Here is a 16,896-nt window from a genome sequence, read left to right as displayed (position 1 = left end):
TTAACCCGAAGTATTAACCTGAGATGCTAAATTAATCGTAACCCGCTTCCGCGTGTATTACAATTCTAATACCCTAGATTCAGTTACTGTATTCCTACGCAATTAATTCTAGAACATAGCATTAAGCACAAATCTCAATAATGGCTAGTTAAGAGATTAACTATATTTCTATGTTAATATCACAAATGCTCTTCTACCACAGTTTCAATTATTAACCCGATCTTCCGATTCATGCGATTAACAATAACATAAAAACACACAAGGTGATCAAGTTCATGCACTTAATAAAACAAGTAGAAGAAATAATTCGGAATTAAAACTTGCATAAAATCATAGAAAATGGTTCATAAATCCCACACATGGCTCCAAATAAAATCCTAGAAATAAAGACTTAGCTAATCGTGATTCTTATGATAAATAAAATAAAATAAATAAATTAAATAAGAAAAACTATGCTTGAGTCTTCGTTGATCTTCGTTCCTCGCGTTTTGTGGTGTAAAATTTTGTGCTTATGGTGTAGAGACTTGTTGCTTTTATAGGCTTTTCTTGATAAGGAAGTAGTAGAAACCTAATATGAATCAATTTCCGCCACTTTCCCCCATCATAATTTGTTCTTCGATTTTCTCCATGTTGGAGTCCGAATTTTGGAATGTTGCGTGAATAAGAATTGTAGCCCTTGAAATTAGCTTTCCAATGCCGCCAAAATCAGCTGATTTGGAGTTCGTATGAGAGAGATATGCTCGAAATGGTGGACAATGCCCAAGGTGTGGCGATATTCCTTCTTCCAATTTGATTTATTTACTTATTTACAACCTTTTCCTTTTTTTTTTTGATTTTTTTTCCTTCATGGACACTTGATTCTCGTTTTCATCTATAAAACACAAAATCAATCTAAAGCACAAATATAATTAAATCTAAACAAAAGATCCACGTAAAGTAAACGTATTGAGCGTAAAATCTACACTCAACAACATGTATGGAGTAAGAAAAACCAATCTCCAAACTAACTCATACTTTAGAGTCACAAAATCTTGAGCCAATATAACTCAGACGGAACAGATCGAAGTTAGTTTTTTTAAAAAATCGATTTTTTTCGAAAATGAAAAACTAATTCCAATTCCATTCTAAAAAAAATCAGAAAAATCGGAATTTCGAAACAAAAAAACTTGTTTCTAAATCAGAAAAATTCGAATTGGAATCGATGGAAATTGAATTTTTGCTCACCTTAAATATAAAATACATAATAATATTGGTATTTAAAATTGTAATATCCAGAAGAAAAAAAAATTAGAATTTTTGAAATTATTTTCGGAACTTTAATCGGATCGAAAATTGAAAGCACGTATGTATTCCAAATGCAATCCAAATAATCTCGGAAAAACCAGAAGTCGGAATTCGGATTGGAAAATAACCAATCAAAACAATAGTTGCCTAACAATTTCAATCAATAAACCTAAAAAACAAAAAAAAAAAAAAAAAAAAAAAAAAAAAATCATCCCAAAAGAATTAAACATTTCTTTTTTCCGGCTGGCTAAAAAAACTCCACACCGAACCGGCTTCATTGGAAATAAATTGTACCTCCCGCATTAACAAGTGTACCATGAGTCATCACTATTTAATTTGATTCTCCTCTTTCTTTTTCTTCGTCGTGTCACCTTTAGCGTACACCCACGTTTCTTCATGGGTGAATTTCACCCACAATCCACCACTCCTCCGCCGTCTACACTTCCCCATAAAACGGCCATCTTCAATTCAATTCAATTCAAAAACGACGACGTATTTGGACGTGTATTTTTTTATTTTCTAGAGAGAGAAAATGAGGCTGTGCGTGTATTTGTTGGAGGGGAGAGGATTGGGGGTGAAGGAGTCTTACTACGTGAAGCTGAAAATCGGCAAGTACAAGTCAAAGAGCAGAGTTTTGAAGAGCAATGAAAATTCAATTTGGAATGAGGAGTTTGTTTTTAGGGTTTGTGATCTGGACGACGAGCTCACGGTGTCTGTGTACAGGTACGACGATCGCGACCACGGCTTGTTCGGTAATTCCGGCGGCGAGTTCGTCGGTCGGGTCAGGATTCCGGTTTGGAGCGTCGCCGCCGAGGAGAACCGGAATCTTCCGCCCACTTGGTTCTCCGTCGAGAGGCCGAAGAGTGTTAAATTCATCGACAATGATTGTGGTTAGTTTTCTGATTTTCGATTTTTTTATTTTTTATTTTTTAATTGGATTTTTTTTTCTTGTGGAAATGTAGCTTATTTGAGTAATGCAATCGTAATTTTTATTTTTTTACAAAAATAGTAAAGTATTTGTAAACATATCGAGTTTTCCGAGAGGCGGTGGGGGGCCATGGCCCCCGTGACAGCTGATTGCAAGTGGTGTTTGGTAATTTGGTGGCAATGGTTTCAATTTTTTTCATGGCTTCAAAATGTTTTTATGGTGTTTGAAGATTCACATTGGATACATTTGCTCGTGGTTCGAAGTTGATGCCAATTATGTTAATTATGTAGCACAGACACGGAAACGGTGATACATGGAAACGGAATATCACAAAAATGGGGATACGGGAGCTTGGGGGAAACGTGTAAATATTTAAATTATAGGGGTATATTTATAAATATGCTTATGTAAACATATATAAGTTTTCGTTTATATATAAATTCTTTTTATATATTTTCATTCAAACATATTCAAAATAATTTTTTATCAACTATCAGTTTGCAATTGATCATTAAATCGTGTAAACAACAAAAATATTTGAAAATTTGCTATTCAAACATGTTTGTAACTTTTTATAAATTGCAAAATGACCCATAAAGTGTCCGGCAGGTGTCCTCGAGTGTCCGACACGAAATGTGTCCGAAATGCGAAAACATTAAGAAGATGAAGTTTCCGTGCTACATTGTTAATTGATTTTCAAGTACACGAGATAATACAATTTTTTTAAATTCTCTATAAAAATCCAAACTTTGATGCCTAATACCCGTAGATAGTTTGTCCTGAAAATGGCTTATGTTTTGATTTGGGTTTTAAATATCTTACAATTGCCATTTATCCTAGCTAGAATTTAAGGATAATTCGGTTGTCATTTAAATAATTTTCAGAAAAAAAACTATGAAGATCTCATTACTGAATAGTAGTAGGCCTTTTGTTAATGATCTTGATGTGTTTGTTTTTGCAGAGTTTCTTGAATACTAAATATTAGTCGATTTCGGCATTTGATGAACAATACAAATCAGTTTTGAATTTCGATTGGTTGATGTGAGATTTTGTCATGTAGATGTAGGCAAACTTTTTCTATCTCTATCCCTGCACGGGGGCGATCAAGACCATTCAAACGAAAGCAAGCTCACTTCATCCAACGATTCTCATTCGTCAAGAAAGATTGGGGAAAGCAAACACTTGATGAAATCACTCGCTGGCCGTTTGGAGAAACTCTTGCACAAAAAAGACGAAATATCGACAACGAGCGACAATTCTTCCTCCGAAGTGTCCGCCGCCACATCGGACCACGAGGACTCCGCACCGGGACCTTTGGAAACCTTCTCCACCTTCGAAGAATCAATCGAACTCGTGAAATCCACAAACGGAAACAACGAAACCCCGGAGAATCTTCCGGGTGGGATCCTTCTAGATCAAACTTTCGGGGTATCTCCAGAAGATCTTAACAAGATTCTGTTCGCACCTAATTCGGATTTCATGACAAATTTGGCAGAATTGCAGGGTACGACAGATGTTCATGCGGAACCATGGAAATTAATATCGGAAGAAGGCAAATCGTGTTTGAGAAGAGTTGTCACTTATACGAAAGCGGCAACGAAATTAGTTAAGGCGGTGAAAGCCACCGAAGAGCAAATTTATATCAAGGCGAATAATAATAACGAATTTGCCATTCATGTTATTGTAAGCACTCCCGATGTTCCGTACGGAAATACTTTTAAGGTTGAGTTACTTTATAAAATAATCCCGGGTGGCGTGATGATGTCATCATCTTCGGGGGAGGAATCTGCTCGTCTTGTAGTATCGTGGGCGGTGAACTTCAGTCAACAGACAATGATGAAAGGGATGATTGAAGGTGGGGCCCGGCAGGGTTTGAGAGAGAGCTTCGATCAGTTCTCGAGTTTACTTTCTCAAAGGTTTAAAGTTGTAAAAGATATTTCAGACAAGGATCAAATGTTGGCGAATCTTGAAACAGAGCATAAGTCTTGTTTGGAATTGGCGGTTCAGTATTTCTGGAATTTTACGGTGGTGTCGACTGTTTTTATGTTGTTGTATATTCTTGTTCATATATTTCTGTGTGGGTCCCACGAGCTGAGAGGGTTGGAGTTTGGTGGGCTCGATTTGCCCGATAGTTTTGGAGAAATTATCACATGTGCGGTTTTGGTTCTTCAGTTGGAGCGAGTTTATTACATGATTTTGTATTTTGTTGAAGCTACCCTACGAAGAGGTAACTTAACTGCTTTAGTCAATTACATTCCGAAGTTGTCGAATTATTATTTATTATTTTTTAATTTTTTTTTATCGTATACAGAAAATGATCATGGAATCAAAGCCCGAGGTGATGGATGGGTTCTTACAGTAGCATTAATCGAGGGAGCAAATTTAGCTTCGACGAACTCGGCAGAAACGCCAGATCCTTACGTTGTTTTCACTTGTAATGGCAAGACAAAAACGAGCTCTGTCAAGCTCCAAACTCTCGATCCTCAATGGAACGGTAAAAAAAAAATCCTCGTATTCTTGATTTTTTATTTTATTATTCTTATGTTCGTTCTTGATTTTGATTATCGGCGATTTTATGCAGAGATACTCGAGTTTGATGCTGTGGAAGAACCTCCTTCAGTTTTGGATATGGAAGTCTTCGATTTCGACGGTCCGTTTGACCAAGTTTCTTCATTGGGCCATGCTGAGATCAATTTCTTGAAGCACACGTCTGCTGAGCTGGCGGATCTGTGGGTCCCGCTTGACGGAAAACTGGCTCAGTCTTGTCAGTCGAAGCTGCATTTGAGGATTTTCTTGGACAATAATAATGGAGTCGAAACGATTAGAGATTATCTAGCGAATCTGGGGAAGGAGGTGGGAAAGAAGGTAAAAGGATAAAGAAAAAGGGCTGTGTGAGTGAAATTAACCGTGGTTAAAATGATGATAGTGAAATAATTAACCGAGTGTTATTTGTGGTGCAGATGAACCTGCGTTCGCCTCATAGGAATTCGACTTTTCAGAAACATTTCGGACTGCCTCCCGAAGAATTCCTCGTCAGCGATTTCTCGTGTTCACTCAAGAGGAAGATGCCTTTACAGGTATTTAGCTGAAACACTATATAATATGTATAATTCCAAAAAAAATAAAAAAATTATATAATATGTATAATTCCAAAAAAAATAAAAAAATTATATATATATATTTTTTTATTTGATAAGTTCATGTAGGGGTGGAAATCGGAATAGAATTTCCGATCTGAAAATTTCCGATTTTGGAACAATATTCTTCATTTTGAATCCCTAAATTTCCGATTTTGATTTTTCCGTTTTTTTAATTGGAATACATATCAGATTCCGATTTTCGACCAATTTAATTTTTGAATATATTTTCGAAAATTACACTTATAATACCAATACTATTATGTATTTTTTTCATTAAAAAGGTGACTAAAAAATGGAAATCTCGAATTCCACCGATTCCGATCCAAAATTTTCCCATTTCCCAACAATTTCCACTATTTCAATTTCCGAAATCCCGTTTTCTGGTTTTTTATAGAATGGAATTGGAATTAGTTTTTCACTTTCGAAATAAATTGTAATTTCGATCCGATTTCATTCCCTAATTTCCATGTCTAATTCCCTGCAGGGTCGGCTTTTTCTTTCAGCAAGAATAGTTGGGTTTTACGCAAACTTATTCGGACACAAAACAAGATTCTTCTTCCTATGGGAAGACATTGAAGATATACGGGTCCTACCACCATCTCTCGCCTCAGTTGGAAGTCCACTACTCGAAATAATTCTGCACAAAGATCGAGGCCTCGATTCTAGACATGGAGCCAAAGTTTTAGATGAGCAAGGAAGATTGCATTTTTACTTCCATTCTTTCGTTTCTTTTAATGCCGCAAGCAGGTGTTTTTTACAGTTTCATTTTTTTTCTGAACACGATGTATATATCATTTGTTGTAATTAATTCGAATTGTTTTTTTTTATTATTAAATATTAATTGATTAATAGGACAATTATGGCATTGTGGAGAACGAGAACACTCGAACCAGATCAGAAAGCTGAAATTGAGGAGGATGAGAGAGATGATGATGGTGGGAAGGGTTTTTTGCTCGAAGAAAGTGGGCCCCACTTTGTTGTTGAAGATGCAAAGATGACCAAGGTTTATACGATGGAGTTGCCTCTTAATGTAAGTTATACCTCGTTCCTGCAATAAGATAACCTATAAATATAGGCTTGATTGGTTTGCACGAACTCTAGTTTCCGATTTTTGACAAGTCTTTTTAGATATGTTATAGCCTTATAGGAGTGGAAAATGGAACAGAATTTCCGAATTTCTCTGATTTCGATCCGAATATTTCCGATTTAGGAATGACATTTTTCGTTCCGAACTCTAGTTTCCGATTTTTGACAAGTCTTTTCAGATATGTTATAGGGGTGAAAATTGGAACGGAATTTCCTAATTTCTCGATTTCAATCCGAATATTTCCAATTTAGGAATAATATTTTTCATTCCGAATTGTGTGGATTCCAATTTCCGATTTTTTTCTCTGGAACAAAATACATATTAGATATTTGTGATTTTAATTTATAAAATTATTTCCAAAGTTCCGATATTATCTTAATTTCTAAAATTATTTCTGATTTTTTTTTTCGATTTTTGTTTCCGAAATTACAGTTATAATATCAAAATTATTATGTTCTTATATATTATAGGTGACCAAAAAATTCTTTATTTCGTCGATTCCGATCCGAATTTCAGATTTTGGAACAAGATTTTTCATTCTAATTTTCGAAATTTTGATTTCTGATTTTTTTATAAAATAATTAGAATTAGTTTTGCACTTCCAAAAAAAAAATGGATTTTTTGCGAAAATTTAATTCTAATACGATCCGTCCGATTTCCACCCCCTGTAGATATATCTTGTTTTATTTTTTTGTTTTAATTTTGACAGATCAAATCATTGATGAAAATGTTCGAAGGCGGAGAGTTGGAACACAAAGTGATGAGTAAATCCGGATGCCTCAACTACGTGACAGCCACATGGGAAAATGTAACCTCGGAGGTACAAGAAAGACGAGTGTGTTACAAATTTAGCCACCGTATATCGATATTCGGTGGTGAAGTCAACTCCACACAGCAAAAGTCAACTCTCCCAAACGACAATGGATGGATAGTCAACGAGATTATGACCCTCCACAATGTCCCGTTTGGTGATCATTTCCGAGTACGTCACAAATTTCTCAATCGAAAAAAAAATGTTCATTTGCAATTTAACTAATGATAACCCGTGTTTATTTGCTCGAGCAGGTCCAGTTTAGATACCAAATTGAGAAATCTTCGTTCGCACATAATTCTTGCAAGTGCGATCTTTATATTGGGCTTATGTGGCTGAAAAATACGAAATTTGAGCCCAGAATAACGAAGAACGTTATTGGGATGTTTACTCGTAGGTCTCAAGAAATATTGCAGTTAGTCGAGCGAGAAATTTTACTAACGTGTCAATAGGAATTCGTCAAAAAACATTCCGATTTTTAGCAACTATTGCAAAAATCTAGAGTAAATCTTAATTGTAGCCTTCGTTTACTTTTGTTAATCTCTACGAACAATAAATCTTAATTTTAGCATTTTATTGTGCAACTTATAGCAAGTTGCCCTTTATGTGCGGCGATTTGGTTTACACTATGCTACACTGGATAAAATACAATGAACGAACATATCTTTACCATTCATATAACGCAAATATATCCATATTAGATGTGTAAACTAATAATAAGAGACCACATTTGTAACTTTCATTAGGTGTAACATAGAAATAGCCGAGTAATCTGTACCTTGGGATTTGGATTAGTGATATAGTGTGAATTGGAGACGAAACTATTCAATAAACAAAACTTTGCTTTCTAGTTTCATAAGAAACATCGTATGATTGATTGGATGGATTTGACATGATCTTATAACACAAGATCAAATAAAATACTTCACTTGGTATAGTGTTATACTATTAATTAATTTTGAATATTATTATCCTTCAAATAATTTATAGGTAGAAATCAGACAAGTCGGATTAAATTTGGTTTCTTTGACAAATTTTCAATTTTTTCAGAAGTAAAATTAATTCCAAAGTTGTAGAAAAACAGGAAACCGGATTTTTGAAACTCGAATGAAACGAATTGTTCCAAAATCATATTTTTTTGGATGGAAACTAGAGAAGTCGAAAATATTATTTATGTATTCACCAATAATAAAAGATTCATAATAAAATTGATATCACAAGTGTGATTTTTTGGGGAAAATAATGAAATTTTACAATGATCTTCGAAAATTAAGACATAATCAAAAATCAGAATCTAAGTGCATTACAATTTGGATTAAGGAAAACGAGAAAAAAAAAAACAAAAAAAGAAAAAAGCAAGAAAATCGAAATAATGTCAATTTCCTTTTCGCAATAAATTCAATAAAACCATGTGAAGTTCTTTAAAGACAACAAATCTTGTAGAAATTAATTAATTTAATTATAAATTTGATAACAACCAACTATAGATACATCCCTCCCGTGTATGTATATATATTCATATGGAGAGAAATAGAGTGAAGATAAGCGGCCAGTAGTAATTATAGTGGGGCAGTTAAATCGTTTGATAATTAGTTCGTTAATTTTTTTAACTAATCCTCACTTCACACACTGCACATACATACATACAATACACACAAAAAAAACAAAAACAAAAAAAAACAAAAAAAAAAATTCAGATTTATCAGTTCTTCAGAATCGGCGAAGGAGAAAATCAGCGGCGACAATGGATCCAAATCCGAAGAATTTCCCGATCCTCTCCTACGTTATGGCCAGGCTTCCTTCAATCCAGCGCACCTTCTCCACCACCGCCGCCGCCGCCGATTTCGATTTGGAGAATCCGCCGGAGCGCGACGCGCGGGCACAGGAGCCCCACTTCGAGATCGCGGAGAGAATGCCGCACCTCAAAAACGCCAAGCTCATCGCCGCCATGCGCAGCGCCGTCGCCGACGTGGCGCAGACCCGATCCGTGCTCAAAACCCTCGGGACCCGGCCCGACCACGAGACCATCGAGGTGGCCCGATTTAGGGTTTCCGAGATCGACGCCCATTCGTCGAAGGATTCGGCGGAGGCGAGCGAGGACTACAAGATTTACAAGGCGGTGATCTCGCTGGACGAGATGCACGAGGCGTACGAGAAGATGCTGAGCGACGCCGAGAGGAGGTTGGAGAGGATCTACGAGGCGGCGCTGGCGGGGAACGAGACGATTGATGAGGATGTGGCGAGGGAGGTGGTGGAGGAGGAGATGGATGAAGAGGTGGTGGCGATTTTGAAGGTGGCGGAAGCTGGAAAGAAGGCAATTGAGAGGGTTGATTTATCCGGGAGAAAGTTGAGGATTTTTCCCGAGGCGTTCGGGAAGTTGAAGTCCTTGATTGTGCTGAATTTGTCGAACAATCAACTCGAGGTTAGTTTTACTACCTAGGATTGCGTAAATCTTGAGATGATAATTTTGAATTGTTCGATTTAGTTTGTTTCTTTGAAATGTGTTTGATTTGGCACTCATTGGATTCATGTTTGGTTGTTTGTGCGGTTTTGCGTCTTAGATTGTGATGATTTGTTAGCAGGTGTATTTAATGGTATGTTGTTGAGGATTTGTAGACTAGGCAAGATAGTTGAATTCTTGCTGTAGGACACTTTATCTTTGGAAGAAATTTGCAAATAATGATTATATTGGAAAAGATAGTCGATACAAACTCGTCATGCTCGTTATTTTTTCTATTGAATGCATTTATAGTCCAATAAATTCCGAAGAAAACTAGCCTGGTTTTAGATTGACGAATTTTACGAGGTTTGTGAACTGTAGATTATTGAATGCTCTGCGAGTTCATCACATTGTTCGGTAAGGTAAGTAACATCTGAGAGCATGCTCAAATGTTACGAATTGTCGAATTCGTATTTTGAAGATCCAATTTTTATGTTTTACGTTCTTAGAACATTAATGTGTTTTTTTTCTTTTGGCATTGGACTTCTGAGTTCTGTCTGAAAATAGCTCCTTTATGTTAGCAAAAACGAGACGATTTTACAATTTTACATAGCAGCATAGCCATTAAATTCAGTTATTAACATTTTGGCTTCTGTGTGAGCAAAATAGGCAATTCCCGATTCAGTTGCTGGATTAGAGAATCTCGAGGAGCTCGATATTTCATCGAATCTTCTAGAATCATTGCCCGACTCCATCGGTCTGCTGTTTAAGTTGAAAATTCTCGATGTTTCCCGCAACAAGCTTACTTCCCTCCCCGACAGTATTTCTCATTGCAGGTAAAAAAAAAAGTAAAAATTACAAAAAATACGAGCTTATTAATTACAGTAATATGCTGCTAAATGTGAAATGTACCTCGTTTTTTTCCAGGTTGTTGGAGGAGTTGGACGCAAGTTTCAACAAACTCACATACCTACCAACCAATATCGGGTTCGAACTGGTTCATCTCAAAAAGCTCTCGGTCCACCTCAACAAGATCCGTTCTCTCCCAGCATCCGTCGGTGAAATGAAGTCATTACGCCTTCTCGATCTCCATTTCAATGAGCTCAACGGTATTCCAAACTCAATCGGAAAACTGACAAATCTCGAGATCCTGAATCTGAGCAGCAACTTCAGTGACCTATGTGAACTTCCGGAAACAATCTGCGACCTAACCGGCCTCAAAGAACTCGATCTGAGCAACAACCAGATTCACGCACTGCCCGACAAATTTGGTCGGCTCGTGGGTTTGACCAAGCTTAAAGTTGACCAGAACCCACTTGAGGTACCTCCAAAGGAAGTTGTGGCTGGAGGAGTTGAAGCTGTTAAGGTGTATATGTCGAGGAGATGGGATCAGATAGTGTTGGAAGAAGAACAAAAACGCGCGAATGAAGGGCAGGTGCAACCTCAAACTGGGTTGTTGACTAGAAGCACTTCTTGGTTGTCTGATGTTGTTTCGAATGTGAGTGGTTCTGTTTCGGGATATTTGGGTGGAGCTGGAAAATCGAATACCGACTCGTATTTGAATCAGCAGCTATAACTTCATTTTTCCAGCCATTGCCTTTTTTTTTTCTGCTTTAATTGCGCGACCTTTTGAAGGAAGTATAAACACTTCTTGAATAAAACCAAACATGGCATCAAATCAGTATTTGATTCTTTCGATCTTTTTTTCTTTTCCTTTTGAGAATTTTCTTGTTTTTGTTGTCCTTGTAATGGGATTTGTCGATCACTGAATTTGTTTTGCTGTTTGTTTACGGTTTATGTTATCAACCAAACTATCGGTTTCAATTATCATATATACATTTCGGAAACTAAGATCCGGGCACTTCTTCTGCACTTGTATACACATGTGTTGTACGGATGTTTCTTGGGTTTGGTAATGCCATAAAGATTAGAATTATTAATCAGTAATTATGTGTAGGACCGGCAATTGAGTCGGGCCTAAGCGAAACCCGATGGCATCGACCCGATTTGTACCTTCTTTTTTCTTAGTGAATAATTGATGATACATGCCACATAATGCAATAATCATCAATTAATTATTCACTAAGAAAAGAAGGTACAAATCAAATTATGAAGGTTGGTATCCCTTAATTGCCAACCTTACCCATGTGCAGCACATGGATTCCAATTCCTCCATATATCTCACATTTCAAGAACAAAACAAAGAACAAAAAAAAAATTATAATCACTATAAAATTAGATGAATCAAATCACAAGAACATCCAACCCTACAAAATGCCTATTCTTCTTCTTTTTGATTTCCATCTACGTTTTTTTCTCGTCAATTGATACGATAAGTACGTACACGTCGGCTTATTGGTATGCGTCTATTTTGACGCTTCTCGTGGGATTCCTTCTTTCAATTTCGATCGTATATGCTGTACGGACAACCACGTTGGCGTGGATAACGGTGGTGGTGCTCTTGGCTTTTTCCGGCAAGCGCCGCCGGGTTTTGGCCAAGGAGGGAAGTGAAATCACATTGGAAGTTGCAATGTGCTTTGTGAAGGTTGTGGTAAAGGATAAGGGGCTTGTGGTTTTTGCTTGGGCTACTGTTGTTGGTATGGCAATAATGGCTTGGTTTAGAGTAGCTGATCAAATTTCTTTTGTCATCTGATCAAAGTATATGGGATTATTATTTTTTTTTTATATAAATTCTTTTTAGTTTCCTAGTTTAAGTTCAATTTTTGTTTTGTTTATTTTTCTATACATATATAATAAAATGTAATCAATTTATTCCGTTTATTCGAATTCGACATGAGTATAAGGATCTGTTGATAAATTTTGAAAATATATTTCATATTAGTTACTGTCAAAATTAATGTTATCTAATGTTAATATTTAATTGGACTTTAGTCCTTCATGTGTCAGTTGTCTCATTTTCATCTTCATCTTTATAATCCATCCCGTGATAGTCCATGGTCTATAATCTTATTACGGATTTTTTTTGGGAAAATTACAGTTTGCATCCCTCAAGTTTGCAATGATTTTTTTATTTGGTCCCTTGTGTTTCAATAATTTAAAATTTTCGGTTATTTTCGTCAATTTACCATTAGTCCGTCAGTTAAGACAAATGACGGACACACATTTGATTCCGTTAGTAGTAACAGAATATTACCGGAAAATGACTAAAAAGATTGAATTTCTGAAACATCAACCAAATGTGTTTTCATTATACTTTTTCAGCTTGAAAATGCTCATATCAGAGTTACTTACGGTTCCCACATTAACAATCTCCAAATTGATGAAATTCGCTTCCGAATTAGCGAAATTTTGTTCCGAATTCGACAAAATTTGTTCTTTGTTCTTCATAATCATTGTAATTGAGGGAGAAAAAAAAAGGTTAAATGACATTTAAAGCCTTAAAAAACGAAATTACTATACCGATTTACTGAAATCCGACAAGAATTAGACTAAAAATACACATTTGGCGCAAAGTGCACCGAACCGAATTGTATATTTTGAAGGGGGACATTCTCGTTTTTGCATTTTGAGGGGGTAATTGCAAAAACAAAAAAAATTAGGGGGTGAAGTGCAATTTGCCCTTTTTAATGTATTGGGGTAGAAGTAAAATAATTAATCATGTACTCAGTCTCAAAACTCATTCACGTACACTGCCATATCACAATTCTACCTTCGGCGTGGATTTCGTGAAAATCTGTTACAGAGATTGAATAAAATCAAATACTTCGCATCGTTTTTTCTTCATTTCACTGTAAATTTCGGGACGAAGGGTTTCTGGTTTTGCGGCGGCTTGGCTGAAATCAGATTTGGAGTTCAGTTATGGACGGCGATTCTACGGTGGTGATCAAGGTACCCCGATTAATCGATTTCTTTCGTTGATTTCGTTAACCTGCTTTAACAATTTCCATTTTGCCCCTTGTCGACTGTCATGCAATTTTTTATTTTATTTTTGGATTTTTTCTTCAGCTTGATTCGATGAGTTTCTCATTTAATTGCGTTTTAATTTTTTTTGTTTGTGTTAATTTTTAATTGTTAATTGCTCCTTGTTGACTGTCATGCAATTTTTTTTGTTGATTTGGATTTTTTCTTCAGCTTGATCCGATGAGTTTTTTTTTCTTCTGTTAATTAATTGATAATAGCCACTTGTTGACTGTCATGCAATTTTTATTTTTTTTATTTTTTTGTTACTTTATATTTTTTCTTCAGCTTGATTCGACGAGTTTCTCATTTAATTGCGTTTTTTTTTTTTTGTTTGTGTTAATTAATTTTTAATTGTTAATTGCCCCTTGTTGACTGTCATGCAATTTTTTTTTGTTGCTTTGGATTTTTACTTCAGCTTGATTCGATGAGTTTCTCATTTAATTGCGTTTTTTTTTGTTTGTGTTAGTTAATTGCTAATAGTTTATTAATTGTTAATTGCCCCTTGTTTAATTGTTTGCTGCTTCTGAATTTTTTTTGAGCCACCACTCTGCCTTTTGCTTATGAGTATTGAATATTCATATAGGTTAAGTATGGGGAAGTACTGAGGCGATTCAGAGCTCGTGTAATCGATGGTGAATTCAGCCTAACTGTGGATGGACTGAGAAAGAAGATATTTTCCCTATTCGGATTTTCTCCCGACACTGAAATAATGCTCACTTACGTAGACGAAGATGGTGACGTGGCGACTATTGTCGATTTCGTTGATCTTTGCGATGTAGTGAAGCAGGGCCTGAACCCCATTAGATTCACCGTTCAGCTGATCCTTGAAAATGATCCGATGAAGACGATTTTTTTCGGAAGTTCCGATCCAGCGAATTCACCTCCCGAAAAAATCGATGCGGTTACGTTCGATTCGAGTGGAAACTCTAATTGGGAAGAAAATCCTATGCACGAAGCAACGGAAAATATCTCGAACGATATGTCGTCTAAAATGGGGTGGAATGAAACTGATGATGACTTGAACCCGCAGCCTATTACGAACATTGATATATCTGAGTCAACCATGGGAGTTACTAACGGGCATATTTTGCCTTATGTTGTACCGAAAACTAACGAATACGTGTATCCAGTTTCAATTTCCGGGACTACTGCCTCGTACTGGAGTGCTTATTGTGATATTTGTGGGACACATCCAAAAACTGTTTACAGCTTCAATTCGAAAGGGTAAGAGTTAAATAATGTGAAGTAATTGATTTAATCTTCTGTTTTAGTGTAATAGCGCTCTGTTTGGTGAACGTTTTGACGCTAATTCATTCGATTCCCACTTTCTGTAGAATCTGCACCCTCTGCTTCGCAGAATTCGAGGAAGGAATTAAGTCTATCAAATCGCTAAAGACAGTGCCCAAAGATGTATGTCTTTGTTTTCGATCTCTGTTCTATTTCTTTTAGCACTTATTTATTTATTTATTTCATTTATCTTGTGTGTTTCGATTTTGTGGGCACAACGAAGCTTGACAGCTGTTTCGTCGAAGATGTGAGTGTAGCAGAAGGCAGCATTGTGCCACCTTCGACTCGATTCACAAAGACATGGCGAATGAGAAACAATGGTTTGGTTGTATGGCCCGAGGAAACGCTACTCGTTTGGACAGGTGGACATGTGTTGAGCCATGCACTTTCTTTTGAAGTCGGGGTGAGTTTATCTTTACTTCTTACTTCTTGATATACTGCAATTAAATATATCAATTGTCTTTACAAAAATGATATATTTCTTGTTTTCGATTTATTTGCCAGGTTCCTGCAACCGGTTTGCCTGTGGGCCATGATCTCGATTTTTCCGTTGAGTTCACTTCTCCCGAACTTAAAGGCTACTACACATCGTACTGGATAATGAAGTCACCCTCGGGCGAACAGTTTGGGGAACTTATATGGATTTATATCCAGGTTGGTGGTTATTGTTATATCAACTGTTATCTATTTTATTTTTTATTTTTGGATAAATTGCACTTACACCCCTGAGGTATGCTAAAATAACTTTAAGATCCCTGTAGTATTGGTAATTATACTCACTCCTTAAAACATTGTTAAAAACCCTAACATAATAATGCATTGGATAAGTTATTCCATTTGTTTTCTTACAGACTATTAGTTTCAGGCAGTGATGAAGACAATATAGAGCTAGAGGGTGACATTGCTCCCCCGCCATTTCTTAAATCCTTATTATTTCTTATAAGATTTATAAGTTTTCGTCTATGGTAGCATTAGCGGGCCCGCGAAAAAAAAAATTATAGGGGATATCGGTCTCCAGGACATGAAATCTTGGCTCCGATAATTGTTTTAGGAGTGTGGTAGTAATTACCAATACCACAAGGACCTTAAAGTTATTTTAGCATAGCTCAGGGGTGTAGATGTAATTTACCCTTTTTTTTTTTTTTTTTTAATTACTTAGTAATTTTGTTATGTTTCTTATTGGGGGTTTTGTTGGATTGGTTACTTTGTACCATTGATGTAGGTTGATGATGATGCCTTAAACCTCAACCTTCCTCCCCCAGTGAAAGCAAAGCAAATTGAGGAAGATAGCCTACATGAGCTTGGCAACTACAAAAAGGGAGTGGAAGTAGTGGAAACAGATCTTCTTGGTTCTCACCAGACCGTGAGTTTGTCTTAAAACCGATAGTGATTTAATCTAATATACGGGTTTAACTTTAAACGTTCAAATTATCATGCTCGTGAACTTTTTTTTTTTAATATGTTTATTATTCATGCAGCAGGAAATTCGTTATAGATGACGAGGCGGGGAAGTGGTGGGCTGAAAATAAAACGAGCGTACGTGAGCGATACAATGTGGCAAATGTGGCTGCATTCTTGATTTCTATAACATTAGAAACTCGAGTTTATTTATTTTATTTTATTTTCATTTTTTCATGGCCTTGAAGCTATAACTAAACATTTTTTTTTATGAGTTCAGCTTCTAATTCTTTAGTATATCTTGGTTGTCGATGTTGATGTACTATTTTTGAACGGAAAAATCGTAGCACGATTTTCGCCATCGTGATTTTTTTCCCTCCGAATTTAGTTATGTTTAAAAAATACAACGGAAAGAAAAGCATCCACTAGAGGGGAGATCTTAATTGTTAATCATGGTTTTAGCTCGTAAATCTCTTTTGCCAAGTTTTATATACGAGCCAATCTATAATACTATATACCTTGAATATTGCACTCTCTCCTTTTAAGTTTTGAATACACTTAGCTCCTTGTCCACCCGAAATGTCTGAAATGTCCTTCATG

General features: G+C 36.1%; 3 protein-coding genes across 3 annotated transcripts; all 3 read left to right on the top strand.

Moving 5' to 3' along the window:
• Positions 1-1,529: 1,529 nt before the first annotated feature.
• On the top strand, positions 1,530-7,821 carry LOC105975092 (C2 calcium/lipid-binding and GRAM domain containing protein). Its single transcript, XM_013000266.2, has 9 exons — positions 1,530-2,174; positions 3,273-4,439; positions 4,524-4,706; positions 4,794-5,077; positions 5,173-5,289; positions 5,837-6,099; positions 6,205-6,382; positions 7,149-7,421; positions 7,505-7,821. Exons 1-9 carry the CDS (start codon positions 1,817-1,819, stop codon positions 7,700-7,702), a joined length of 3,021 nt encoding a protein of 1,006 aa, XP_012855720.2. The 5' UTR covers positions 1,530-1,816; the 3' UTR covers positions 7,703-7,821.
• A 920-nt stretch (positions 7,822-8,741) lies between these two features.
• On the top strand, positions 8,742-11,520 carry LOC105975034 (plant intracellular Ras-group-related LRR protein 1). Its single transcript, XM_013000200.2, has 3 exons — positions 8,742-9,672; positions 10,360-10,526; positions 10,618-11,520. Exons 1-3 carry the CDS (start codon positions 8,995-8,997, stop codon positions 11,264-11,266), a joined length of 1,494 nt encoding a protein of 497 aa, XP_012855654.2. The 5' UTR covers positions 8,742-8,994; the 3' UTR covers positions 11,267-11,520.
• A 1,693-nt stretch (positions 11,521-13,213) lies between these two features.
• On the top strand, positions 13,214-16,593 carry LOC105975121 (protein NBR1 homolog). The gene is made up of 7 exons (XM_013000295.2): positions 13,214-13,539; positions 14,195-14,835; positions 14,946-15,021; positions 15,122-15,301; positions 15,403-15,552; positions 16,121-16,261; positions 16,377-16,593. Exons 1-7 carry the CDS (start codon positions 13,510-13,512, stop codon positions 16,395-16,397), a joined length of 1,239 nt encoding a protein of 412 aa, XP_012855749.2. The 5' UTR covers positions 13,214-13,509; the 3' UTR covers positions 16,398-16,593.
• Positions 16,594-16,896: the final 303 nt, after the last annotated feature.

This window comes from Erythranthe guttata, chromosome 9 (assembly GCF_056151865.1).
Source record: "Erythranthe guttata isolate IM_541 chromosome 9, IM_541, whole genome shotgun sequence".
NCBI lineage: Eukaryota > Viridiplantae > Streptophyta > Magnoliopsida > Lamiales > Phrymaceae > Erythranthe > Erythranthe guttata.
Note: the sequence above shows the minus strand (reverse complement) of the source record. Positions and strands in the feature narration are given on the sequence as shown.

Excerpts from the sequence above, each read along its gene's own strand:
- LOC105975092 (XM_013000266.2), top strand. The coding sequence starts at position 1,817 with ATGAGGCTGTGCGTGTATTTGTTGGAGGGGAGAGGATTGGGGGTGAAG. Across the intron at positions 2,175-3,272 it reads ATTCATCGACAATGATTGTG|ATGTAGGCAAACTTTTTCTA; the intron begins GTTAGTTTTCTG and ends TTTGTCATGTAG. Across the intron at positions 4,440-4,523 it reads TGAAGCTACCCTACGAAGAG|AAAATGATCATGGAATCAAA; the intron begins GTAACTTAACTG and ends TATCGTATACAG.
- LOC105975034 (XM_013000200.2), top strand. The coding sequence starts at position 8,995 with ATGGATCCAAATCCGAAGAATTTCCCGATCCTCTCCTACGTTATGGCC. Across the intron at positions 9,673-10,359 it reads TGTCGAACAATCAACTCGAG|GCAATTCCCGATTCAGTTGC; the intron begins GTTAGTTTTACT and ends TGAGCAAAATAG. Across the intron at positions 10,527-10,617 it reads GACAGTATTTCTCATTGCAG|GTTGTTGGAGGAGTTGGACG; the intron begins GTAAAAAAAAAA and ends GTTTTTTTCCAG.
- LOC105975121 (XM_013000295.2), top strand. The coding sequence starts at position 13,510 with ATGGACGGCGATTCTACGGTGGTGATCAAG. Across the intron at positions 14,836-14,945 it reads TACAGCTTCAATTCGAAAGG|AATCTGCACCCTCTGCTTCG; the intron begins GTAAGAGTTAAA and ends CACTTTCTGTAG. Across the intron at positions 16,262-16,376 it reads TTCTTGGTTCTCACCAGACC|CAGGAAATTCGTTATAGATG; the intron begins GTGAGTTTGTCT and ends TTATTCATGCAG.